The sequence below is a fragment of the Falco naumanni genome, chromosome 6, assembly GCF_017639655.2.
Source record: "Falco naumanni isolate bFalNau1 chromosome 6, bFalNau1.pat, whole genome shotgun sequence".
Taxonomy (NCBI): Eukaryota; Metazoa; Chordata; class Aves; order Falconiformes; family Falconidae; genus Falco; species Falco naumanni.
Window position 1 is genome coordinate 41,636,284 of NC_054059.1, and position 25,891 is coordinate 41,662,174.

Here is a 25,891-nt window from a genome sequence, read left to right on the forward strand (position 1 = left end):
AAGAAAAAAAAATCAGTAGAGACGACATTAATAAAACAAGATTTACAAAGACTCACCAAGCTTGACTTGTCAATTATCAGGTGTAAAAAACTGACGTATTGGGAAGGCCTCATGTAAGTAATCACATGTGTTTTAATTGCTTGTCTTTATTTATTTCTAATACAAGCTCGTGAAAAATTTGAATTAAATACATTTTCTGTGAACTAGGAGTAAAGAGCTAATGTAAAATTTTACTTAAACATCTCCTTATATTTGAGGTCTGTTTCAATGAGACTATTCAAATGGTTTAAGTTAAGCTAATTCTTAATGGGTATCTAATATCTAGCCTGCTACTCTCAGGCATTAGACATCACTCTTGTTAAGAATTATACATCTTAATTCCTTGTGTAAAGCCATGTGTATATATCTTTAGCAGTCATTATGCAAGACAAAACCACCTACTTGGATCCCATAGTGACAATGGCATATGTCAAATATCAGATAAATTCTCTGAATGAAGGTTTTTCAAAACATAGCAAATGTGTACATTATTCCTTGACTTCAAGGGAAATTCCTTTCTGGTATCTTTTGTTACATTACTAGTTCAAGTGGAATATGCATTATTATAAATACAGAAAATCATGGGTTTGCATTTTGTAGTTACTTCCCTTTGGAAACTTTACGCGATTCATCAAGAAAAGGTGTTGTCATGTAATTCTGCTTGTGTGCGTGTGTGTACTGAGCAGATGGCTAGGTAGTTACTTCAAGCATCCAGAATGGTGGACAGGCTAGGGCAAACAGTTGTTAATTCTGACTTTCTAATCTTATCTTAACAAGTGATGAGCACCTACCAAATTCCTGGAAGTGAATATTGACTCCTCAAGCAGACACTATATAAAAAGAGCTGAACCTAAGCATGGGATTCATTTCCAACCTGAGATTGAACAAAATGTTGATACCAACCTTGAGTTTTGCAGATTGGGACCATTTTTAAGTGGAAAACATAACACTTTGTTAATGGAAAATAGAGATGACTTGAACCGTAAGTCAAATTGTATTGTATTCCCATTAATACCTACCAGGTTTTCATGAACTACAGTTTTCTAATGTAGCAGCTGAGAAAAGTGATGCACAATTCCCCAGTGGGAAAATAACACATATCACTACTTACAGGGGCAAATTAAAGTCCATCTCTATTTGACAAACATGATTTTGCCACTTCAGTGCAAGCAGGCATGCTTTGCCTCTTTTTGTTTTGCTGCTTATAGAAAAGTTCTGACCTCCTACCTACATATCCAAAAATCAGACTGAAGTCAGAAGGAACTTGTGGTGCACAGCTGTGGCACACAGTTGAAGTAAACATACTACATAAATGTAACAAACATAAGACTCAAAACAAGGTTTACTAATGATATTTATTTGGTTAAAAGCTACAGTAATAGCCCCCAAATACTGCAGTAAACAACTGTCCTGTAAGGGTTTGGGTCTTTATTGTTGAGTGTTTTAATACAGTTTCCAAAAGTAACCTTTCTTTGTTTTCTCTGTGAGCTGGCAGGTTGCCTTTGAAGCCAGAAAGCAAAAATACAGTGGGGTCATACACTAACAGTGGCTATTTTCTTTTTTCTTTGCATTAAATTTCCAGTAGCAAAGGGATTTTATTTTTGAGGGGAAAGGAGGAAAAATACCACATTTTCCACTAGATTATAATTATTTCAGAGTAAATGATACATTTCTATTTATCAGTGACACATTAGTATGTTTCTTTCTTCTTTGATTTATGCAAAAAGAAAAAAGGCCAGCATATCATGATTAGCAACAGAATAGAACCACAGGCATGTACGCTCAAGTAGTGGAGATTAGACACACACTAATAATTTCCTCAGGCTCAGTTTTATCTGAATAATATATAGAAAAAAGCAAAGTTTCCTCTCTTTTTTTTCCCCTCTTGATTAATTATCTGCTTTTTATGCAGGTCCTGAATACAGAATTTAGTTCATGCTACCCTACTTACCATTGACTCATTTGCATAGAATGCCTTAAGAATACCTCAGGAGGTAGAAAAGGTGAACCTCTCCAAACACATACCTTTTTGTTCCGACCCCAAGAGCACTCCAAAGTCATGTGGCTTTGTATCTGGGAGACTTCCAGGTGTGGCTGCTTCTAAGCCTTTTAGAGAGCAAGAAGGGGGATGAGAGGAAGAGATGATACACCTTGTGATAGATAGTCGGATTGCTCTTACCGGTGTTGGTATAATGAGATTGTTAGCATTGTTGTAAGCATATTATTGCTCTTATTAAGTTTTGAGAGTGAATATGAGGCTCTTCCTATGTTCAGGAGCAATGTGAGAAGAGTAATGCTTCCAGGTATGAACAAAAGGAAAGTGAAGATATTGGGACAGAGGAAGCAAAAAAGAAGAGAAATTTTGATCACTTTTTTGAAGACAATAGTTTTTTGAAGGCATGAAAAAAAATATTTTAAAAAATGATAGAGAGATGTAAATGTCGCCAGAAAAATGGAAAGAAAAAATGAATGTAGATGGAATGCATAGGAAGAGTAATGAGACAGGGGAGGTCCAAGAGGAGATGCTTTACTGCAGCAGAGTGAATATCTGAAATGACAAACATTTAGGTGTGTGCTGTGCTTGTCTAGTGACTGTTGGTGCCATACAGATGTGTGAGTTCATTTTCTAGATGTCAGAAACAGGCAGGTAGCCCCTGATCCTAAGCAGCTGTAAATTAATGTTCCTCCTCTGGAGAAAATGGAGTCCTGCCCATTTCCATGAGCCCAGGATCTGGCCCTAATAGCAAGACATTTAACATATGATCAGATCATCGGAACACAACCTAATTATCACATAAGAGAAATTCTTGAACTCTCTTTCTTATTACTAACATACAATAAGCCCTACCACGTCGGTTTCTTAGAAGCAGTAAATGAATGATGTATTCATCAGCCATGCTTGCTTATTCTAAAGTAGATCATTTGCACTGCAGTCATTAATTCTGTAAACTTGAAATGAATGCTCCAGTTCAGAGTTCTTCTGAAAACAAGACGTGTCAGTAGGCGTGGGAATCTCCTAGTGGTACTTGGAGTGACTGGATCATGCTTTGCTCCTGTCAGCACTGGTATTCAGCTGCATTGTGTTTGATTTGCCTTCTTGCTGTCAATCTTTTGAACCAAGACTGATTTGTGGATGTGTTTTAGTCAAACATAATCTGCTTTTATACAGAGGTCTGGTCTACTGCCATGTTGTGCAGAAGTTCCAATTTGGAGTGGTCCTTCTGTACCTTTGCATGTGCAGATATATGTTTCCTTGGGATTTAAGGGTTGCATCTGCTTTTCTGACTGTGCTGAGAAAAGGGTGAACATCTGGCCTTTGGTTTACTGTAATCTTTTATGCCATCCAGATTTTAGTTCCACATAATATGTTTACCAGCAGTGAATTTTATGCTAATTGTGGGTCCTAGGAATGCACTGTACAGCTATACCTGTGTGCGTGAGGAAGATTTCTATACAGTCATGCAAGATTTTCTTGCCTTTACTGATAACTCCCATGGATGTATAGAGGGCAAACAGATGGAGGAGGACCTTGTGTCTACACTGGAAATAACATGCCTTTGATGGTGCCTTGTTGCATGACCTCGCCCTTGGTAAAACCAGGCAGAAAGTGACTCCTAGGTATAGATCGTAGGCATATTTGCACCTGAGAAGACCTCTGCAGTACATTAGCCCGCTAATGTTAACATATACAAAGGATTCTCAGGATCATGCAGAATCAGGTCTTAACAAATAATATGCCAAAGTAAAAGATAAATAAAATGTTGCACTGTTTCATACCTGACAAAAATGTGGTAGTCCTATTTTGCAGTTTTCACTAAGCAACTGTCAAACAGAAGCACCAAATCACTGGGGTTGGGGGGGATGTCTGGAGATCATCTAGTCCAAGCCAACCCCTGCCCAAAGCAGAGTCAGCTGGAGAAGTTTCCTCAGATCAGATCAAGTGAGGTTTTGAATACCTCCAAGGATGGAGACTCCAGAACCTCTCTGGGCAACCTCTGTCTGTGTTCAATGTCTAATAAACAACATCTACTGCTCTCCCTTCGTCCATCCAAGCCGGTGACCTCATGGTAGAAGGTTATCAGTTTAGCAGGTATCATTTCCCCTTCACAAATCTATGCTGACTACTCTGAATCACCTTCTTGTCCTTAATATGTCTGGAAATGGTTTCCAGGATTAGTTGTTCCATCAGCTTCCCAAACGACCAAGTTGAGGCTGACTGGCCTGTAGTTCCCTGGATCCTCCTTCTTACCCTTCTTGAAGACAGAAGTGACTGTGGGTTTATTCCAGTCCTCAGGATTGTCCCCTAGTTGCCAGGACCGCTCAAAGGTAATCAAGAGTGGCCTTGTAATGATACCAACCAGCTCCCTCAGCACTTATGGGTGCATCCCACCAGGGCCTATAGACTTGTGTATGTCCAGTTTGTTTAAATATTCCCTAACCTGATCCTTCTTCAGCCAGGCCAAGTCTTTCTTGCTCCAGACTTCCCCTTTGGTTTCAGGAACCTGGGATTCCTGAAGGGCAGTCTTGCCAGTAAAGACGGAGGTGAAGAAGGCATTAAGTACCTTAGCCTTTCCCATGTCCTTTCCATGTCCCATTCGGCAGCAGTCCCACACTTTCCTTGGTCTTCCTTTTGTCAGTGATGTAGAAGTCCTTTATAGTTTTTGTGTCCCTTACCAGATTCAACTCCAGGAGGGTTTTGGCTTTCCTAACCCCATCCCTGCACATTTGGATAGTGTCTATTTCTCCTGGATCTCTGCTCCCACCTCTTGCATACTTCATTTTTGTCTTATTGGGAGGTCCTTATTAATCACACAGGTCTCTTACTACTTTTTATTGACTTCCTGATGGTTAGGGTGGACTGTTGTTGAGCTGAAGGAGGTGATCCTTGAACATCAACCACTGCCTTGGACTCCCGTTTTCTCCAGGGCCATCTCCTACGGGATTCTTCAAAGCAGGTTCCTGAACAGGCCAAAGTCTGCTCTCCTGAAGTCCAGGCTTATGGTCCTGTTTTTTGCCTTGTTCCTTCCTCTCAGGATCCTGAACTCCATCAATTCCAGGTCATGGAAGCCTAGGTCACCTCCAGTCTTTGCATCTCCAACTAGTTCTTCCTTGATGGGAGTATGAAATACAGCAGACCACATCCCCTTGTTGGATCCTCCATCACTTATGTCAAGGAATTGTCATGACTGCACTCCAGAAAACTTCTAGATAGCTCATGCCCTGCTGTGTTGCCTCCCAGGCAACTAGTGAAGTATAGTGTATGCTGGGTGATTTGTAGATCTGTCAGAAATCCAAAGAAATGTTAAGAAAATTGGTGAGTTGTAGAATTATTTTGATAAACATGGAAGATCTGTGGAGCACATTTTTTGTAGACAGGGATCTTGCTGCCTGTCAGTATATGTTGATACAGGACAGTATCTGTTGGTTTTATACACACGTGTATGTATTCAGAATCTGAATATGGAGTTTTCTTTTGCCAAAATGTTTATTACGTGGTTCATAAAAAAAGTGCCAAGTTGTTTGCATTTCCTGTAAGCCAGCTAATGTGAGCTCACATTTCAGGGATCATTTTTCGGTAGTTTATATAATTACTTTACAGAAAATATCTAGCATCAACAAACCAGAAAAGGATGAGTTTGAAAGGTCAGGCAAGAAGTAATGGTAGGTATATACTCTGTGACCAAAATTAGCACAAACTGTGTAACTTTAAAAAAACATTCTTGTATGAGAAGAAAATTACTTGAAACCACAGAACTAGCCTCTGCACTGAAAAGAAGGTATAGAAATTGAGGGACCCTTAGTGGGAGCTCAGGGTTGTGACAGGGTACTCCTGGCATGAACCATCACAACTACCACTGACTTTTGGCCAGACCTGTGTTTCTCAGGAATTACCTGCTTTACCTTCTTGAAAGGTGAAGTGTGATATTTTCATTATTATTCCAATGCTTTCTCCAGCAGCGTTTATAGAACATTTTGCAAATGTTTGCAAAATGTTCAAGAGAACCAGACATGAAGGTTTTCAAAAAATCTTCCAATGTCTTTCTCACTGCTCTTCTAAACAATTTTTGTTTTAGTTTATTCTGCTTTCAGATGACTTAGAATTGCAGATCCCGAGTCAATTTAGAGCTTGGATTCATCAGACCTTGGAGGTGATGGAGTTCTGAGGTCTGGCTACATCTAATTTTAGACTGAGGCTTAACACAAAATTTTCATCTGTTTTTGAAATTTGCCCAGAGTTTCTCAGTTGTCAGAGTTGTTCAGTGTCAATATTCATGCTTAGAAACACCTCTAATTAGAATCATCTAATACAGGAATTTTTTTGCAGTAAAGTACTATTCACGCTCAGAGTTTGAATCAAGCAGTTATTGAACCGAATGGTAGACCGGATTTGACGATTGTAATTTAGTTATCCCCTAGTTTTAAAGGATTCACTTCTTCATAAGACAAACAAACTAGAAGCAGAATAAAGGCTTGAGATCATTCCCTTCCCTCCTCCCTCTCAAAAAAAACAAACCAAAAAAAACCACACCAAACAACAACAAAAAAAAAACACTCTCAGAGAAATATCCTAATGCCTTGCTTAATCTGGTCCCTAAGAGGAAAGGCACATTCACTCAACCCTTGTGCAGAAGGTAGGCATTTCCTTAGAAGCGAGAGACTTACAGAAATCTGCTCATTATTTTGTGCTCTCCCTAGCACATAAACTAGATGTGTATTTATAGTTATAAAAAACATATGCTACACATAGAAGACAGCATGAACTCAATAAAATACTTAAAACAGCACCATAGTTATCTGAGATACGTTATTTATACTATTTTACTTGCTAGATGGTCATATTTAGAAGGATGTTCTTTTTACAGACCTTCAGCTGTTACCAGATTTAAGAGAAAATGCAATGCCCTTGAAACAAGGAGCACTCCTTGCTCCTCTTTATGTGTTTCAGTGCATCTGAATACCATTTCCTCTTTATGAGACTGTCTTGTCAGGACTGGTTTTGTATGTATCAGCTGTTGGTAACCCTGGGCTGGATCTTAGCTGTTGACTATGATTTTTTTTTTTTTTAGAATCGTTTTCGATTGCAAAAGCTTAGCAAAGCCAGTTGGTATCGATTCCTGTGTCACTGCTGCCATCTTCTGGAACATTTTCAGTATAGCTGGGTGAATTAATCTAGATGAATTCCAGCAACCAGGAGATGAACAAAATGTGTGCTTCTCGCACATAATTACAGGAACACAGTCCGAATGGCATAGAATAAAAGTTTGTATGTGAGGTGCCTTGATTCTGTTAGAGATACTTTAAGAAAGTTTCAGGGAAGTGAGTCGTCTGGTTTCTATTACAATTCAGTGTGAATTAGGCACTGGGTAATTGCCTAACTTTCATCAGCTTCCCAGCCTGCATATTCAGTAATTCATTTTAAGAACCACATTAATGAATCCATCAGATTTCCTGGTCTGTTTGCACATATAAATGTGCAGCTAGATGCTCAAATGCCCAGGGCATGCATGCATACCAGCAGTATTATCATATGGAAATAGGTTTGTTGTACTTTTTAAGGGCATATTAATTGAACTCCAAAGCTGCTAGAGCAGGAGCTAAAGCCACAGGCAGTAAAATTCATTCCTCGTGACATTCCTTGTGAGCTGATATATGCATTCAGCAACAAAACATCCTTTTCAGACTTGGCAAGAAGTGATATTTTAATGTAGCTTCCAACCACTTTCTTGCAAAAAAAAATCAACTTTTGATGTCACACACGTAAAATGATGCACGTTCTGCAGGAATAGTATTTTCAAAAGATAGGCTGTTATACTTGTCATAAAATGCTTTGCCTCACACTTCCTAAAGGCACCTCAAGATAACTATCATTTTCCCTCTTTGCATGCTAGTTCCCTAAAAATAATGCTTCCTTCCATATAAATTTTTATTTCTTACTTTTATTTCTATCTATTTTGGTGGTGACAACATACCTACAAGCTTTTTTTTCTTTACAACCTAACTCATGCTCTGACTTTATCTGCTCTAGGGTAAATATTGTATTGTTTCATTGGAGTTGCAATGAATGTAAGTGGGAGAGACACCCAATTTATATTTTAATTTTAATATATGCCTATATATATTATTTATTTAGAGGTTTGGTTCTCTTTTTCTTTTTTTTTTTTCTTTTTAACAGTTGTAAGTGGAATGCTACATTCTTTTGTGAGATACTCAAAATATAGATAATAATATCCACTACATTACAATTTCTTTTAAATCACAGTTTAGATACATTTTACATCTTTGACTGCTTTAAAAATGTTCCTTTTATTCATAAATGACTAATCCCCTTATCCCTTGAATTTAGTTTCTAATATATTCCATGAAATTATAAGGTGGCAATAATACTGATTTTTTTCAATGTTTCCTTATATAAATACTACGCAATTTATTTTGGAAATAATTTGTAGAAATGTTAAGTTTACCTGCATCCCCTTTGCATTTTGTTAGTCATCCAGGCATAAAATTGCTCATAATTATACACCAGGTAGATGTGGTGAGGTGTCTGTACCACCTACTAAAATTACTTAAATGGGAACAGAATTAAGGCAACACACAATTGTTTTTTCTCTCCAGTGGTGCCAGCAAGAACCTAATAATGAATTAAATTTCTTTGTCATGTCTGTACTACACAGTGAAGTAAGGGATCTCTGTAGTTCTGCATCCCCAAGCTAGCTCCAAGCAGTGCTGAAATATCTACCCAGCATCATACAGCACCATGCACAGGTAGCACTCCAGGTCCCAAGTGCACTGTAGCGGCATTAGCTACAGATTACTGGCATGGCTGTAAGACTTCCGGCAGGGCTACCTTAAAGCTTCTCAGCAGTGTAAACTGCAAATAAAATCCAGTTTTGCTACCTGAAGTAGAAGGAAGGGGCTAGGCTATTACCATGTAGAAGTGAGAAGGCAGAGAGGAGAAGTGGGTACTCTGGAATTAAGACGAGAGGACGATGCCTGGCTGTGACAGCTGGTCCTGAAGGAAGGGTCAGAGTCCATGGCAGCAGCTATTTCTGGGGCTAGGAATAGCTCCTCAATGTAGTGATGTTTAATATCTGAGGTCTTGCCATAGTCCCTGTAGCATGACAAGCTAGAAGCCTTGCTCTTTTTGCTTGCTGTCTGCAGCTCTGGCACAGGTGAGGGAAGTAACAGGGACACGAATGTCTTGCTGTGTTTAGCAGCCTGCTGCTGTAGGCAGCTGCCTACTTATTTAAATTTGTCTTCCTTTTCCAGAAGTAACTCGGTAGGCATCAACCTGGGCATCCCTTTCCAGTGCTTCAGGGCGAAGTATTGTCCTGCTCCCAGTTAAAGCTGTACAGCTCTGCCAGGGCCAGCTATCCCTGTTCAGACAACCAAAACTGTGGTCTTCTTTGAAAATGTTGCAGTGTTTGAATTCATGTTTGCTTGGGTAGTCAGCTAGATTCTTCAGTGATAACAAGACCTGTCTATTGCACACACATAATAGGACAAAAAATAACAGGCTTTCACACTTTCAGTGTACCACATCATCTTGTAACTAACTGCTTTATAGACTTTTCATTCTTATTTTCTGGAGTGGGCTAGTAAGTCTCACATCCCAGCCAACATGCCAAGAACAAGACTATGCAACACCCTTGTGTGTAGGTACGGGGCAGAGGAATCTGGAAAGAGCGATTTCCCTTGTCCCACGGGAGCCTGAAGTCGTTTCATCTGAGAGAAGCACCTGGCTTCCTCTCAGCTTCTTTCTTCTGTTCTATCCCTTGCAGCACTTGGACCACAAGGCAATTCAGAAGGGGTTGGAAAGAAGAAATAAATTTGCCCATCCATATAAATCAGCAAACAAGGTCTGGGAAGGTCTGGGACAGGTTCTCTATGGTTGTGCTGTCCATTTTACCAATCCATCTTTTAGGTTAATGCCACCTGATGTAAGGCAAGCTCCAGGAGAGTCTGTCTGCAGACACAAATCATCAGCACTCACTGAAGAGCCTTGGGATGTGCACGTTGTCATCTAGATCTTAGGGAATGAGTCCATGGGTTATTTTGCAGAAATCAGGAGGGAGACTTTCACTTTCGGTTTCAAAAGAAAAACATTGAAATCTCTAAGAACTTAGTTTTGATGCAGTCCTACATTTACAGCTTTTAAAGTTTTTAGAAAATTGACTCATGCTATTGATGGCAAATTGCCCTTAGATTGCAAAAACTGCAGAGACTGAAGCTATATTTTTGACACCATGTTTTGACAGATTATCATGTTTCTCACAAAAGTTCGATTTCACATGAAATGTGCATAGTATATGTATGTACTTTATTAAAAGGAAAAAGACCAAAATTGCTCTGCAAGTGCTACCATGCTTTACAATTGCCTTATATCTGATAAAACTGGTGTCATTAAAAATTGACACTTTTGCTACTGTGTCATTTATCTTCATTATAATAGTTACCGGAGGTTTTTTTTATAACTGACAATTGGCAAAGCCACAAATCCTAAGGAGACATAGCTACTGCAGATGGTAAATATTCTGCTTTATTATTATTTTTTTTTTGCTGCAAGCACAAGAAATACCAAAAGACAGGGCATGTGGATGACTGTCTCACACTTGGTGCTGGATATAGCAAAGTGCTAAAGGCAAAGTCAATCCAATACCCAAGATTTGTGGTTCACAGCAGTAGCACAAGGACTGTAACATTCAGGGGAGTGCAGGGATCTTTTTAATTGACTTTGGATGGAAATAAATAACAATGTATGTAGTTTCAAAGTAAAAATGCCTAGTCTGTGTTTATGGAGGTTTGAACTCTAGCCAAGAATCCAACTACTCTCTTACTCAAAAGATACACTAGATGGTAAAACATTTTCCGGTGAAATTTGGGGTCTGGGGGCTTTTCTTAAAAGAAAAAAATACCTGTAGGTATGTATCACTCACTATAACATAATTTGTGCTTTGGAAAGTGCAATTGGAAGCTCTATTTTTCTAAACAAACACTATAGTGAGATGACTTTGGGTGTTATGGACGGTGCCATTCAGTATATCACTTTCTGATAGCTTTGATTTCTCTTAAGGCATGCTCATATTTTCAATATAAATCCTTGCTCCAATCAGCAGCCTATAGTTTGACTACAAAAGCTATTTAGTATTGGAACTTGATGCCTTATAATATTTTACATTTTTAAGGGTTTTTTTTTTGACCAGGTGATCATGTTGTCAGATGAAGGGAAGGGTTTTTTTTGCCTTTCCAGTGTTTTATTTGCATTACTGTTTAATCAAACACTCTCCAGGTTAAAAAAAAAAATGTAATTGAAAAATCCTGCTAGTCTGGTATAAAACCAAACAACTATACACTTGCTGTATACAATGCTGGTTAGAACTTATAGGAGCTTCTGGGTGAATGGTGACTACTTATTTGCCCCCCATCATATTTTCATTTACTGGGGGGGGGCGGGGGCGGGGGGGGGGGGGGGGAAGCATGGGAATCCTTTACTGATTGCCTTTATTAGGTTAAGTTTTGACCTTGTGAAACCAGGATGTGGCTCTTTTAAGGAGTGATCTACAATGATTAGTAGGGAATCAATGTTTAAAAACTGGAAATCTTCTCCCTTACAGTGCTGCTGTGTGATCTTGGACAAGTCTCTTTGGTGTGGATCCTCAATAGCATTTGGGTTTCCAAATCAACTTGATTTAGATCCTCAAAATTTGAGGATCTGTGGCCAGGGATTTCTATGAATTAGGCTCCAGTCACTAAAACAGAAATAATAGTACTTTGCTGCTTCACAGGAGTATGGTGAGAGGTTCACTTAGAGTTCCAAGGTGCTCTGACGCTCTGTGATCAAAGTCGTGCAAGTATCTTAGAATGTGACATTATTTTGCTTTGATGTGTAATATATAACCAAACTGGGTTTGAAGACATAAAAATAAGTCTCTCTAGTTCCATATATATCTTAGATTATACTTGGTTTCCTTCGTATTCTCTTCAGAATATACTATAGCCTTCTACATTACAATAGTACTTAATGTGCATTTTCTGGCAGTTCATTAAATAATAAAATTAACACCTGTCAGCTGTGGTTTAATTCACCTTTATGATGAAGTATTATTATTATTATTGTTATTGTTATTATTGTTATGATGATGATGATGATGTAGCCTTGTGGCTTGGTTTTGGACTAGATTGTAGAGGAGAGGGTGAGGAGAAGCACTGAAGGTTGATTTCTTCAAGTACTTGTTTGCCTGAGAGGGCAAGATAAAACTTGTAAGCCCTGCATTTTAAGTTGAAAGTAAGAAGATCGGTGTTGGTTTTCTTTGTTCATGTAGCCATGGTTTGAGGAACTTTTGCATCTCTTGTGCACTGTTTTGCACTACTGGCAGAAGGCTCCAGTACTGATGGGGGTGTTGATCCTGCCTTCATTCAGCAGCTTTAGTTTTCATGGTTTCATCCGTAGCGAGGAGTCCAGACAGCCACCACTGAATGAGGGAAGGTCAAAGAAAAAGGTAGCAGAACAGATAAGACAAAACATTTTTATAGGGTTGCTAGTCAATATATTCTCAATGACAACGAGTCATATCAAAAGAAACTGATTTCATTCCATAATTAGATTATGAGTTTGATAAGAAAAAGTAATTGCACAAAATCAATTTCATCTTTTGTAAGACTTCAAACTACAGAATATTCTGATAAGGAGATCATCACAGTAATATATCAATAAAAGGCTTTAGGGGTCTGTGTTCCAACTGACTTGGTTAGGGTCTGTGCAGCAGCATTGTGTCGTCACTGTCAGATGAGGCAGTATGGATGCCTCCACTGGGCTGTGGTCACATGGATTAAGAACGGGCAGATCACAGAAAGTAGTGTTTTCTGTGAAGAATCTATGTGTAGCAGGTTATTGCCAGCACCATTCAGCAGGGACTGACAGCAAACCTGTTGTGATTCAATACTCAGCAGTGATCCAGAAGTAAATACAAAAACTCTGCTGATACAGCACAGCAATGATACAAAGATTAGTCAAATATAATTAATGACAAAAACAAGACAGTCCCCAGAAAAATGTCATAAAAATTATTTGGTGCTGAGGAAGAGAGGGAGGAGGAATGGCTTAACCAGTGAGAAACTTAAGAGTTTCTCTGTTCACATCAAAGAAGATTCAGAGGTATCTTGATTCCAGTACAGAAGTACCTTCACAGGAAGAAAAAAATAGGATACTGAAAGGGTCTTTGTTTTAGCAGAGAAATGCAAAACAGAAAGCAGTGACTGGAAGCTGAAACCAGAAAGGGTCAACGTAGACATTAGATAAAACTTTTAACAGTGGTTTTGAAGGGCCATTAAAACGCTATACCAGAGGTACGAGTACATCTTTCCTTACCTGATAGCTTTAATCTGGATGTGAATGTCTGTTCTGGAAGATACATTTTGGCCAAACCATGTAACATATATAATTTGTCTTCAGTCTAGCTAATAGTGGTAACTGTATGAATGAAGACGTGGCAGTCCAGATTTCAACATGGATGGCAAAAGCCTGGTAAGAAGTCTGGGTAAATCTTGAGCTGCTAGCTCGTGCAGAAGTCCCTTGCAGTGCACCTACAGTGCTGCAGATTAAACCTTGGCTATGACTACCTCACTGCAACCTTGCCTTCGTTCTGCTGGGTAGACACATGGGAGGAGGTGTGAAAAAGAAACGGAATGTCTGAGTTGAGGAGTAACTTCAACAGTAGGGAGCTCAAACTCAAAGCTTTGTGTAGGTATTCAAGAATGGGAGTATTGTATTGAAGTTGGAACAGATATAATTTTAACAGTAATAATTTGTAAGCACTATAGGGAGATAGTATCAGAGACCAAAGAAAAGGCATTTGCAGTAGGCAAGAGAGAGAATGAGAGCTCTGGTGCTTTATCCAAGGGAAAGCAGATCAATGTGAAAAGAAAATGGCAAAATCTTTCCAAAAAAACAACCAGCATAGCATGTAAATGACAAACTCATTTTCCTTTCATCCAAAAAAAAAAAAAAAAAAAAAAAAAAAAAGAGCTACATCCTCTGCTCCCACTTCCAAACTTAAAACACTATAAATGGGACAGTCAGGAATAACTGAGACTACAGCTTGATTTCACCATCCGAGTTTTTATTCAGCTTCACTCTTGGCACTTCAGATGTCATCTGTGGGTTTGAATTCCATAGAGCTGACCAGAATTTGGTCTGATTTTACCTTTTGCTTGAATGATGGTAAAGATAGGATTTTAAAAACAGGATCTGGATCCCTGTTGAGGATTTTAATACCTCCTCTTCTGAGATCGCTTGGATTCAGGATTTCTGCGTAGCCCTATCTCATATATTTTTACAGATACTCAAAACCCTGTAATAGCACACGTGCAGGTTATATTAATTTCCAGTGCCTAAATCCCTTAAGTGCTTCAGGGATTTCCCTGCTAATCCTCTTTTTAATGCATAAACCTAGAGGATAGGTTTGGGACCTTTGGGATTTATTCTTTACTTTATGTTGGTTGTTTTCTAGCTGAAGCATCTTTCAAGGGTAACAACAGTAACTGGTAAATACACAAAGACATCGAAACTTTATGTGCTGTTTATATTATCACAGTAATCTGCCAGCATTTTTTTTTGAAAATGAAGGGAAAGAAAGTGTGACTATTATTAGTAATTACACTACTTAGAGTAATTTTGAACAGTTACTAATATTAAATTTATGCAAAAGTGTTAAATCCTGACTGAACAACTTAAATCCTTTTCTTTCCAAGGGCAAAATAACTGTATTAATATTAATGAAGCCACAAAATACAAGTTAACTGACAGCATTTTTGCAGTTGCTGTATTTTATTACTGAAACGATATTATATTTTTCATGTCTGAATGTAAAAAATGAATAAAACTATCACAAACTGCTCTTTGTTGTAAGTGACATGCCTTTTCTTTATGATGCATGCTTTGCCATAAAAAGGGAGTGCTTAATGCATTTCTGTTGGGAGATGCCTATTTATTCTGACAAACCGATCAGCCTCTGGGGTGTTCTTTTGCCACAGAACTGATTTTACATCTCATCCATTATCTAATAAGATGTGAAAAGAGTATCCTGTCTCACCAACAAAATCAGGCTTTGTTTCATTATAAGGATGTGGCAGGCTCACTCGTGGACTTATTTGCAGGATATACAATTGTTAGTGAAAGGCCCAGTTATACACTCACGCACATTTCTAGTACAGCAAGCCTATGGGGAAAACATTGGTAACATTGGTCCTGAGAATTTTTTCTTTTAAAGATAGGTATAAAAAGCAGCCTCTATAATAAGGAAATGCATTTCTCATGTTTAAATAATATGGCATGAGTTTATGAATTTTATTATTATAGCAACACCACATAAACTACATTGTGAGGCAGCCGGAATGTCTTTGCAAAATATGTGCCCTGGATTGTTTCTTTTCTTTCTTCAGTATTTCCTCCTTTTCAATGTTTATGAAAGGTTTAAAATTTCACTTGCATGGGAAAAGTGAGAGAGGCTAGGGTGAGGAAAGCAAGCTGAGGTGTTGTATGATAAGGCAGTGATAAAGCAAGGTATACAAAACCCTTTCAGATAAATGTTTTCAGCCAGATGTGTTCATGAGGAAGTACAGTCATGAGAGGAAAAAGAAAATATGACATATGGCAGGAAATACAGTTAAACTTGGCTATAACCTTAATTGCTAAGGGATAAGTCTTTAAGATATTCGGTATCCAGACAGAGTATCCCTCTATGTGTGTTTGAGTAGTGCTCAACACAGCTGAAACTTTTGACCATTAATGCAGTGCAAATTTTGTTGTATTTAAATGATGCTCTATTATAATGCAGCCTTTCATACAACATACCTTGCAAAAGTGCCTCCATTGTTAAACTGTTTGCTAACAAGCACAAGTGAATTAACAAATCAGTGTTAGTTGAAGTACAATAAAACATTTTAAATAATTGACAAAATAGTGGAGAGTGACAAGAAAGCAAACAAGTGATTAGGTTTGATATCTCTGGAAGTTAGAACACTCACTCCACTCCTCTGCTCCAAATTTCCCTGACTTTTTGAATAGCAGGGTCAATCGTTTTGGACTTGCACAATGCTTCTTTTCTTAGAAGTGCACTTTCTTTAGCATGACAATGAAATATGATTTTCAGTGCTTCTTAGAAAAGTGACAATACAGCTTGAAAAGAGTTCAAAATGAAATTGCAAAAGATGGAATTTGTGGCAGACAAATGTTCTAGTGTCATGTCCTCCTGATATCCTTTATTCATTACATGTGAATGCAGCTCTGTATCTAAAAATCAAGGCTGTTTTATCAGTCTTGCTTATAATGCCAGTCAGAATGTCTTACCGCTGAGAGATCTTTCAGAGTCTGAAGTTGCATCAAGACAGCATAGCCTTAAAACAGCGTAAAAGAGACCCATTTTACATTATTGACTTCTCCCCTTACCTGCAAGGACACAGAATTTAATGCAGCATTGATGGGCCAAAGATTTTGACACATGTCAAGACAGATATCTTCATTTTACAGTTTAAAAAAAAGGCATCAAACTTGATACATATGAACCAGTTTAGGTGGCAGAAGCAGCTCAGACTGAGGTATGGAGAATTGTTTTACCCATCTGCAAAAGACATTTATTTTCAATGAAGCCTTATGTAAGGAACAATGCAATTTAAGGAAGATGAAACCAGAACAATTGCTAGAAACACAATAAGGGTCTAGAGGTAGTCCCCTAAAAGCCATGTTAAGTAACCTATAGTTGTGTTCTTTCTATGGATTTTTGTAAACCATTCTATAAAAGTCTACGGCAAGGATATAATTTTCTAGAAAATGGTATTTTATATGACCTATATAAAGTAATCATCCCCTAGTAAAGTCAGCAATAGTTTTCCATAGAGATGCATTTGATTCAGAACTATGAATATACTATTTCTATTAGCAACCACTATAAAGCAGAACTGCTTGTTTCAGCCAGCACCCTGTTTCTATAAACAGATTTCACTGTAGGAGAAACACACCCAGAAGTATCTAGTATGACTTTATGTCCCTAAATGGACCATGTAGCAAAATCTCATTTTTAATAATGGCATTTATGTTACTTCTTTGATTAAATGTATAATAATAACAGCAAAATTGTTGTGTTAATGATTGCAATGTATAATAAGATGCACAATTAGGAGTATTATGCGAATTTAATGGGATGTGAAGGGCAAGAGATCATCTGCGGTATGACTCTTCATGATTGTGACCTGCTGTCTATATCCCTAATGTGTTTTTATGATTTGTGTGCTTTGTTTTCCAGTTTGTGTTCTGCTGCGAGTGTAAAGAAGAATACCATGAAGGGGAATGCAGCTCTCTCCTCAGCACGCAGGGAGCCATGGCCCGGAAGGTAGGGCTCTCTCAACTCCAGATCATTATCCCTGGCCCATCTAGAGCAACATTTGTCAAACGGGTCCTAATTACAACCCTTAGTAAAAGCAATTATGTTCATGCTGAATTACTCCAGCCATTGGGGTTGCTGAATTGGTTTTGTGGTGGATTTCAGTTGCTTTGATTGATAGAGTAGCTGAGTTCTGTCAGGAACACACAGGGCTCTGCCATCGGTTGATAAAGGAAAGGCCTTCCCAATGGGCTTTTGGGGTTGTCTCTATTCAATGTGAACACTTTTGAAAGGCTTTATGTAGTCTTGTTGTCTTTCAGCTTATTTTTAGTCATCAGTCAGGAAACCATGTGGGTTTGGACTGAATAACAAGGTTTTTATACAGCCTATGCAGAAAATGCTGTTGATAATTTATGTTTTAGCTTTGAGAAATAAAAAATGGTTTGCCGCGGCTGGAAGCTGTTAGATGATAATTATTCTCAGCTGCTCTATAATTTTGTAGCTATTGTAGCTATAGACCTAGAGAGGAAATAGTTTTTCTCTCCTGGCATTTCTCTTTGAGATTCAACTTTCCCTGCTCTCTGTAGCAAACAAATCACAGTGTTTCCAATTTAAATATATATATATATATATGTATATAAAAATAGAGAGAAAGTGCAAAGAACAGGAGAGATGCCCCTAAATATCTCACAGCTTGATGCCCAAGGCGTGGTCCTAGGAAGCCGAAAACTGATACTCAGATGTCTGGCATGCTCGGTGCTAAGAGGGAACCGGAACCCTGGGCCGTACACAGTCCAACACAGCAGATACAAAACGGTGGGCAGGTGCTGATGAGGACCTGCATCTGGCCAGCTCTCATCGCCCATCTCCTCTCAGGGCCTGCAGGCAGGCTGCCTGAGGCTGGCTTTTGGGGCCTCACTCTTTGAATGTAGAGACTGGGAGGGAGCTGGAGGCCTACTGGGAACCTTTGCCATGAGCTACCGTGAGACAGGTCATTTGCCATACTTTGAAGACACTGCACTAGGCTATGACCCGTGTAGAATCTTCTCTTTAACCGTTCTGAGTAAACCTCTTCAAAAAAGAATTAGCAGTCATTGAAACAGAATTGAACAGTCTGTATCCTAGTAGTCAGTCAGGCTATCTACCCCTGGTGCCCTGGAACACGTGTATGAGACCCAAAATCCATCTTCTTTCCCAGCCTCTAGTGATCTGTGATTCAGATGTGATATCTTGTGTTTAGCAGCTATCAGCAAATTTTTATCCCATGAATTTGTGCAAACCCCTTTTTTGAAGCCATGTATATACAAGGAGATTTGCAGCTTAACTACCCTCTATGAAAAGCTATCTTCTTTTGCTTGCAGTAGCCTTGGAACAGTCTTCCACTTCCCATTCACATTTATGTAAAAACAAAATGACTTCCACAGAGACATTGAGAGATACTTGAAGTATCCAATAGCCTATTAGAGCCCAAGGCTCAATATCCTGAATTAAATAGCGCTAGAACCAGAATACATCTCAACATGATCAGTGAGCCCTATATTCTTTTAAGCTATTTAAGCCTACGGTTTTGCCTAGAGTGCTGAAATTCATCGTGGCACCTTACAAGTTATTTCAACAGTGTTGGCTCTGTGGAAGTTAGAGTTTGTATAATTTCCATGATTTAGGGCAGAGATAAAGGTGTGCCAGGAAAAATCAGAATAGTATAGGAAGCAAGTGGTTTATTTTAAATACTTGCATATTGCCTTAGCTTCTGCTGATGGAGACAATGGGATCATTTTGTCCATCTGGTCCAGTATCTCAGCACATTAATTGCACCCAATTAAACCTGTTAATTTAGGAAAGTTGACTACTTTCGCTGTTCCAGTGTAATGTAAACATTTTTGCTGTTCCTGACAAATTTCCTGAACTCTCAAAAAGCTGTTCCAGAATAGCTAAATGATAGTACCAGAATAATTCTTGCAGCTACGCAAATTAGTTCCCCAGTATAGACAAGACCATAACTCATTTAGACTCCCAACTTAAGCTGAAGTTAACCGACTGAGGTCAGCCGCCTTTTCCTCCAAGAAACACGAGAGCTGCAGTAATAAAACTTCTCCACAAGGTGGCGATGTGCCATTGAAGGAATGTTTCCCTCGCTGCAGCCCCGCCGGCAAGCTGGGGCAGGCAGAGCAAGGCAAGCCCTTGTGAGGGCTGGTGGGATGCTGGTTTCATCCGAGTAGCACCACTGGAAGCCTGCACACAGCACTGCTGTACCATGCATACAGAACACTCCTGAGGCGTTTATGGAATGAAGCGCACGTGGACTGTTTTCACCTCTTTCTCACTGAGATCAATTTAGACATTTATCCACTTGCGTCTTCAGAGTTTTTGTTCTGTTTGGCCCTCCCCAGCTAGGTGCATGTCAGAGTTAACTTGCTATTATGACACTGCTTGTTGAGGCAGTGAGGATTGTTTTACCTTTGAACATAATCTGATTCAAAGTAGGAATAATACACTCCAGAGTTGTACTCAGCTCCTGCAGTTTGACTCCCCTCCAGATCCTTTCCATTTCATTTATTTTAGAAACAGATCATATTGTCAAACTCCTGCCACTCAGATTGCAGGGCCAACCAGATATGCTGCCACCAAACTGTTCCTCTCCAGAACTGGTGCAGGATAGGTGGTGCCAGGAAAATACTTTCTCTAAGAAAAATGCAAGTGTTGCTTTAGCCTGTAGTGGCTACAGTAGTGAAAGGACCTTCTGTAGTCTCCACGTTTCTGCAAGCGCCTGCAGTTCTCTGATGCTCCCAGCATGAGAGGCAACACTGTGGGCAGGTTTAGGCCTAAGTCAGCATGATAGAGATGAGTATGGTGGGGTGTGAGGACCATGAAAGAGCTGGAAGAAAAGCCAGAGGAGTGTTGCTGTGGGTGACTCAGGCAGCCAGAAGCCGGTGGCGACATGGAGAGCAGGAAGAGCTGCAGTGCCACTCAAAGTGGCCTTCTTAAGGGGCTGTGTGCCAGGGCACTGCCAGGGCCACTGCTCCCTGGGGGCTCTCCGTGGGTCTGAGGGGGCAGGGCATGGCACCTCCCTGAGGACAGAGATGGCCAGAATTGTGGAAGGTGGGCATGGCTGGGCAGGGCAGGGCTGTGGGGAGCTGGAGACCGGCCCAGCTGCAGTGTCGCTTGGGCAGGGGACTGCGCTGGGAAAGCAAGGTCTGGTGGTGCCCTCAGAGCCTGACACCAATTTTGGAAGCCTTGGAGAAAGAGATCCCTCAGAAAGAGAGGTAGATCCTGATACAGAGGCATTCAAGTGTCCATAAAAGCCAAGAGCTGACAGGAGTGACTGTGACCCATCAGAGAGATACTGGAAGCTCCAGAAAGAGGAGAGGGGAGAGAAAAGAAAGGGAATATGCCTGTGAGATGGCATGGGACAACTGTGAGGGTCCAGGAAGCAGAAATGGTGGTGGTGGCAGTCTCCTGTGCTTGGGCAGATGTCGGAAGGAGGCAGGAGGCAGCCTGAGGTCAAAAGTGCCAAGTGGAGATGGTGGGACTGGGAAGAGAGGGAGGGCAGCAGGGAATGGGGTCGGTTGGCAGGAGAAAGGAAGAGGGCAGCCATGTCTGCAGAGCACCAGAGGGACAAAGCAGATGCCACATGTGGTGCTTACGACTATTCAGAACAAAGGGGCTTGAGCCTTATAATGGTGGGAAGCTAGAGGCAGCTGCTTGCTGCTTGGGGTATAAAGGGCAAATTGAGCAGCAGGCATGCAGAGAGTAGCCTAGCTTTAAGTACTGGTATATCATGATCTTTCCAATCTCTGCACAGATATTGCATGGTCCGTTGGGATGGATAAAATGTTCTCTTTCTACTGAAATGTCCATTTTTAGCCCTGATAGGGCCCGACAGGCCATTGAACGCTCGTCTTAAGCATTTACTTCCTGGAGCAGGGCTGATTATTTCCCATCTTAGCGTGCAAGTTACATAATTTCAGAGAAAATAAAATGTATTGAAGGCATGTTCAGTTGAGAAGCTTTCTTTTCAACCCATTGCATCCCCTTGGAGATGTTTGAAGTTTAGGATGACAGAAGTAGTCATATTTGATGAATTAAAAGGCACAGTATGCATGATGGAATCAATGACACGGTAAAGGTGACTCCAGCCAGACTTAGGCTTAGAAATAACCGCATAGTCCCTGCTACGTACACCACAAAACCAAGCTTCCTGACCACTTTTAACCTCACCCATAGACAGTCTATGCTGATGGGGAATCTAGCCATAAACCAGCTTCCTCTGTAAATCCCCAGCTTGAAATTAGCCTAGCTTCCCTAGCACAAAACCTTTCTAGACATTTTGCTTTTTACCAGAATAAGTAATGCACCTTCTTGCTCACTAGCAACTGGACAATAAAATGTGACTACATTTTAGATTTGGACATGTACAGAGTAGCTCCCAGGACAGTTTCAGTGCTGGACATGTTGGCAAGACACCTGCAAGGTAAATCGTAATAGCAATAGCAATAACACTGATGTAAAAGTGGTACATGTATAAACAAGAATAGAACGTGGGGCACAGAGACATAAATGTTTGAAAAAGATGACAGAAACTAGATTAAACGGGTTATAAAAAGGTATGTTTTAGAGATGGTTCTATGGACAAACTTTCCCCAAGATGGTTTTAGCTGCTGATCATCTTGTCCTGTCAAGCCAATGAGTGTGTGATAATTAAAAGGTAGCACCTTTTTAGCAAGTTTTCTTTTTGAGGTTGCTGTGAATTTAGTAAAGAGAATAAATTAAACATCTTAATAGATTTCTGTAGTATAGCTGTACACAAATCCCTCTAATAACCTACATTTAAAGACTTGAATCTACATGAACATCTGATGTCTATTTCATCATCCCACAAACCCAGCTGGGCAGTCTTAGTAGGACCCAGACGTAAATCTAGTTCATCTCATTTGAACAAACTCCACTATTAACCCTATGACAGCAACAGCTGTAAACCTAAGCCTAGATAAAATGTCCATGGTGACTGAGGTCTTAAAGCTTGCCCGGTGGTCTCTTCTGTTCCACACTCCAACCCAAGCTCCTTAAAAATCCTGTCAGGCCATATCTAGTCTTAGTGTAAGCTTTAATTCCAGCTAGTTCTAGCAACCCTGGCCCTACAAACGATGCAATCCAACAAAATCCATCATTAATCATACATCTTTAGCTGCTGGTGCAGCTAAAAATTGTTACCAATTTCTTGTACATAGGTTACAGAATAGCTTGTATGAATTTCTGCCATCATTTTTACATTGAAAATCTCATTACCTCCTAAAAGTGTTCATTTCAGACCAGGTTCATTGTATATGCAAAGTAAAAAATGTATTGTTAGTCTTACCAAAACCTTACAAAGCTAATCAAAGAACTATTTTTAGTCCATTTACAATAACACTAGGAGTTATAGTTCCAGTCATATATAGTTAAAATAGCCGATAGGTAAACCTTCTGGTAACACATTTCTCTGATGTTACGTTTAATGTTCCGCTGCCTGGCTGTGCCCTAGGCTCAAGGGCTTCGGTCTGGGACGGGCTGGCATAGTGAGTCTCTTACCTGGAGGAGCATGATGTCCTTACTGATGTTTTATTCCTTCTTACTGTATGGACTGTTGGAGGTCACGTTTATATTTTTAACCCCCTCCTTCCCTGGCCTGCAAGTTGCTGTTGGATCCCAATTTACTATCTCTGGTGTGTTTTACCTAAGTCAGTTACGTCTTTGTTATCTCTAAGGCTGTTTTCACCCAGCTCTCAAGGCTGCAGTTGGGTAACTCACCACTGGAGAGTTGTTTATAGCGCTGGGGCCTCCCGTATCACCTTGTGCCTGTGCTTTCAGGGCCTCTGCTATCACCCCACCTTTACTCATCTGCATAGCATTTTACTGTAGGGCCAGAGACAGTTCATTCTGGCCATAATAGCTATATTTGTCATTGCTGTTGTTAGTTACAAAAACGCACGTAACATTGTTAAACCACACAATTATACAAAATTATATAAAAGCAAAAGCAGAATAGGTAATAGTCACCTGGTCATTAGATAATTACTGTCACTTGATAAACCAAATCTCTAGGCAGACCAAGACAAGTCCAGAGAAAGCCTGATGGGTCCTGAGGTCTGCGGCTGTTGGCTTGGCACAATGGCTGTGGCCTTATACAAGAAACAGCAACAGCATTTTTGCTGAGCCACAAAGCTACACGTTCTAAACTTCCATCTACAATCTGTTTCAGTATAAGTTTATAACTAGTGCTGTAAAACTTAACTTCAACTCCATTCCAAATCTGTGGAATGCTACCTGTCCCGGCTGTAGCCCTCAGCTAGAGACCTTGGTCACCCAAATCCCAAAGCCTATCCCCAAACCTACCACCTTCACATCAAACTCTGCTCTTTCTTATTTGGGACCCAGTCCTTACAGGTAGGTACTCAGGTAAGTAGTGCAGGAGCCAGATAGTAACTTTGCTATTATGCCCCTAGCAGTATAAAACCTAACCAGAACCTGCATCAGCCTGGGAACCCATCAGACCAAACCAAAAGTGGTGCAGTGCCTCAGCTGAGTCGGTGCAAACCTGGTCCTATCCACCAGCACATGCTGCCGGGGCCGTGACCCCAACCCTAGCCATCATTTCTGGGCTCAAACCTCACTCGGTCACAAGCCCTCAGGCAAACGACCAGCTCTGAGCAGACGCGTTTGATCACTTCCCCAAAATGCTTTTTGCTGCACAGGTGTGGCAGAAAAGCACACCCATGTGTGCGCACACATCCAGGAGAGCCTGTCACATCACCTGGCACCCTGCTGAAGCCTTTTGTAATGTCGTTCCTGGAAAAGCTCCCAGCTCACTTGGGCTGCAGGCTGGCCTGCAGTCTGTCTTTTCCTCCCATTGCCTTATGTATGCAGGTCTCTAAATTGCCAGTAGGTGGTACAGAATATACAGACACTGCTCGCCAGGCTTCCCTTTCTATCCGCGCAACATTGTCTAATCTCTTATGCCTGTAGGTTCCTAGCAAGCAGGTATGGCTGTGGAGCCTGGTCTCTGTGTAGGTGGCACTTTGCTGTAATCATGCAGTAGAACATGCTGGCCCACTGTGAGCACAAGATATTTCAGAATTTGATTTTAATGTGGACTTCCCAAATAAAGGTGCTTTCAAAATATCTTTAGCTGAATTATTGTAATGCTAAGATATGAAATATTTAGCTAACGCTTCATGAAATGAATTTGGTATAATGTATTTATTACCCTATTGCTGTGGAATTAAAAAACCATGCAACGTGCATATTAAATTGTAACAGACATAATGCTGACAAAATTAAGCAGTTGCATATGTCTTCTGACTTACTGTATGAAGGAAGTAGCAAGCTCCTTTTTTGCTTGAACCTTCAGTGAAGGGTAAGTTGTTAGCGAAAACATTTATTTTACATCATATTCCAGAGTTATATGACCTAAATCAGCTCTTGGTTATCAGCATCTTCTGTTTATGCTCTAACTATTGCAAGTACCACTTCCAGAATTGTTCCTTCACCATTTCAGCAAACTTTCCTTACTGTTTTTAGAACAGTGGAAAACAGAAGATGAGGTATTTGAAATGCTGCACTACAGGGAAGAGTTAAAATGAGAAACACACAGCATTTCTATGGAAACTTCTTTCTCTACTCAAAAGAAGGGGAAAAGTAATGAAAATGGTAAATAGTAAATGCTGACCACAAAAAAAAAAGAGAACTCATTCACTGCATTTTAGTGAAAGAAAAAGCTACTGAAGAGGTTCATTATACATAACATCTTTCAATGAGTCCTGAGTCACAGTATGAAATGTGGAACATCTATTATTAGACCATTGATTTTTTTTCCATCAGATAAATTTAAAAAGTTAAATAAAACACGGCTGTACAAAAAATGGCACACCTAGCTTGATTTCTAAAGTGTCTTAAACAACTGGAAAAGAAACCGAGGCTTGGGGGTTTAGTAGCTGGTACACTTACAATGTCAAGCACAGGACATTTCAACCCACAGATGCCTAATTAAAGGAGCAAGAAAAATAACTATAACCGGGAAATGTCCTGTAAAATTAATCTTTACGTTATAAATAAAGATGCACCAGAGGAAATCTGAGAATAGGTCTTAACTTTCTGTCTAATGAGAAATAGATAGGAACTATATGGAGAGAATTTTAGCTTTCCTATTTTGGGCAGCAATAAAGGAAAAAGATGTGACAGGCTGCTTTTGTTTATGAGGCTGAGCTGACAGTCATTTGTAGCTGTGCTGCCACTTAGGGGAGAAGGCATGTTTTTTATTCCACTCGTGGAAAACAGTTATACAAGAGTGACCTGTATTAGATTAGATTTTCTGCCTTAGAGCAGTGTACATTCAGTATTATGTCAGGGCCCACAGCATAAGAAGGACATGGACCTGCTGGAGCAAGTCCAGAGGAGGGCCACGAAGATGATCAGAGGGCTGGGGCACCTCCGCTATGAAA

At 40.0% G+C, this 25,891-nt stretch overlaps 1 protein-coding gene across 1 annotated transcript in view; it reads left to right on the forward strand.

The window, feature by feature from the left end:
- The window catches only part of PRKN (parkin RBR E3 ubiquitin protein ligase), a 616,239-nt gene that overhangs the window by 578,801 nt on the left and 11,547 nt on the right, over positions 1-25,891 (forward strand). The window contains exon 10 of the mRNA XM_040598195.1: positions 17,337-17,423. Within this exon, the coding sequence (XP_040454129.1) occupies positions 17,337-17,423 (87 nt within the window). The remainder of the gene's footprint in view (positions 1-17,336; positions 17,424-25,891) is intronic.